At 46.5% G+C, this 2593-nt stretch overlaps 1 protein-coding gene across 2 annotated transcripts in view; it reads left to right on the forward strand.

Moving 5' to 3' along the window:
* Nucleotides 1–203: 203 nt before the first annotated feature.
* SCYL3 (SCY1 like pseudokinase 3) overlaps nt 204–2593 on the forward strand; it is a 29725-nt gene continuing 27335 nt past the window's right edge. For both annotated transcript variants that reach the window (XM_006150109.2, XM_014588435.1), the window contains exons 1-2: nt 204–414; nt 1093–1278. In XM_006150109.2, the coding sequence (XP_006150171.1) occupies nt 250–414; nt 1093–1278 (351 nt within the window). In that variant the 5' untranslated portion in view covers nt 204–249. The remainder of the gene's footprint in view (nt 415–1092; nt 1279–2593) is intronic.

The raw sequence follows: 2593 nt of genomic DNA on the forward strand, positions 1-2593 counted from the left end.
CAGCGACATAGCCATTACGCTAACTGCTGGTTCCCTTGCCAAGCGTTTTTGATTTTTATTTTCAAATATCATTGTTAGGAGGTTGAAAAAGCTAGTAGGTTTGAGTGGCTTTGTCTGGTTATCTTTAATCTCTTACTTGCATTGCAAACAGAGTTAATGTTTGAGTATTTTTTTTTTTTAATTTTTATTTTCCTTTTAGATCTGCTTGGCTTTGAGGGGGAGCTACAGTATTGCCTCACTGCTTAAGGGATGGGAGCAGAGAACAGTGCTTTAAAGAGCTACACGCTGAAGGAACCACCGTTTACCTTGCCCTCTGGACTTGCTGTCTATCCTGCTGTGCTGCAAGATGGCAAGCTGGCTTCGGTTTTTGTGTACAAGAGAGAAAACGAAGACAAGGTTAATAAAGCTGCCAAGGTACCAGAATAGGTGATGCTATAATAGTACTTTTTATGGTCTTATTTTCTGCGAAAAAGTATTATAAACTTAATAAAGATCAAGGAAGTTAAGGTCATGAGGAATAGTATCTTACTATTCACTTTCTTAACAGCATAGTTGCCCTAATGTCATCAGTATACCTCCAACGTGCATGATGTGGCCAGGGACTCTTAGCTGGAAAGCCATGGCCGGGAAGATGGGAGGGTGTTATCTGAGCTTTTGCGCTGTTGTCAGGCTCTGCAGCCAAGCCCTGGCTTCAGTGCTGAGCTGTGAGACAGGGAGAGACCCCTAACCATGGTGTCGTCTCATGTTGACCACCTACCTGAGCTGAGGGCCCTTATCTATAATTCCGAGTTCTCAGGCAGTTTCTGGCACTTTGCTCAGACTCACAGCAGTAATTCTTAGGAGATCTGGGCTCTTAGGCCCGTACACTGCCATAGTGGACCAGGAAGTCGTAACTGATGGTGAGTTGAATCAAGCTGCACAAGGCTCAGCTCTCCCTTTGCCTTGTTTGATATTTCGAGGTTGGGTGGGAGATAGAGAGCTGGGAGGACCTTGAATCTGAGTCTTCTGTGTCTGACTTTGGCCCCGAAGTATATGAAACTTAGTCTGATTTGAGTCACTCATTTTATTAGCTCTTGTGTTTGTTTTTTAAAGCACTTGAAGACGCTTCGTCACCCTTGCTTGCTGAGGTTTCTGTCTTGTACCATGGAATCAGGTGGTATTCACCTTGTTACGGAGCGGGTGCGACCTCTGGCCGTGGTTCTGGAAACGCTGTCTTCTGCGGAGGTCTGTGCTGGGATCTATGATGTGCTGCTGGCTCTTATCTTCCTTCACGACAGGGTGAGTACCTGCACCGTCTGCCTCGTGGGCCACAGTGGGGGCTAGGCAGGGGGTGAGTGGCTCGCTGGTAAATTGGACGTCGCAAATTGGTGCCATTACATAAGCGAACTTCCGGGGGGCCATGGCCCAGGGGAAGCACAGAGGGTACTATAGCTTCGTGGAGTGACAACTAGTGTCTGTCCCTGGGCAGGTGTTATGGCACGTTAACCGTACTTCAGTTTACATGGCTCATCTCTAGTTTCGAGTAGGTCTTGGTATTTGTTACTAAGATAAAGAGCAAAGGTAAAGGTTGAATGTCAGTGACACTGTAGACCAAAGTTCCTACTTGTTTTTAGGAGTCTTGTCCCATTTCAGATTTTGCAGAAAGAAACAGCCATTTCCTAGTAAGGGACAGTTTGTGCCCAAAGTCCTTCCCCTTTGAGTAGGTGGGGAGTGGGTGGGAGCAGTGGCATGCCAGGCCGGGGCAGGTGGTTGTCTCTGCGATGTCGTTCTTGTCTTTACTCCTAGCCTGTTTCTTGACAGTATTACCATCTGTCTGGTAATGGTATTTGCATTCTGAAGCATTAAGGTCCCAACATTAAAAACCGCCAATTACAGGTTGAAAACATTTGCATTTGACTCCTTGTAATGTGTGTTTTAAGATTTAGTCTATTAATGGATACAGACTCTCCAATTATGGATTTATAGCCTCTTAAAAGTGTATTTGTAATATTTGTAAGTTTACGTAGTCACGAGAGTTCCTAATGCTCGCTGAGGAGGACTGCCTTCTCTGCGCACAGAGAGGAGCAGGGACATGTGAGGGTGCACATGGGACAAGCACATCTCTGCCCCACCCTGGAGTCTGTGCCGCAGTTCTTCTCTTCAGAGGCATCTGTGTGACGATCAGATTGTGCATATGAAGCAGATGCCTGTGTGCTTGTTCTCTTCTGTTTTCTCTAATAGAACCGTACCTAACATACTGCTCTAAACCTTCTTGTAAAATATGTGTAGAGACCAGCAGATGGCATAGTGGTGCTGCACTCCCACGTGGCCGAATGCCGTTCCAGTTCTGAGCCCAGTGGCTTCAGGCTCACACTGGGTGCATGTGTGCGTGCCCAAAATCCCGAGAGGAGAAGGGAGGAGGGATCGTGACGTGGCTGTCCACCCCGGGGGATTTCTCACTTTCTAACACACTCTGTTGAGCGCACACACCCTTTAGCAAAAAAAAAAAAAAAAAAAATCTCTTTTAAAAAACCATGTTTATCTTGGGAACCAGCAGTTAGCATAATGGCTATGTCGCTGGACTCCCACGTAGTCGACCGCGGTTCGTGTCCCG

Source organism: Tupaia chinensis, unplaced genomic scaffold, assembly GCF_000334495.1.
Source record: "Tupaia chinensis unplaced genomic scaffold, TupChi_1.0 Scaffold000278_1, whole genome shotgun sequence".
Lineage (NCBI taxonomy): Eukaryota > Metazoa > Chordata > Mammalia > Scandentia > Tupaiidae > Tupaia > Tupaia belangeri.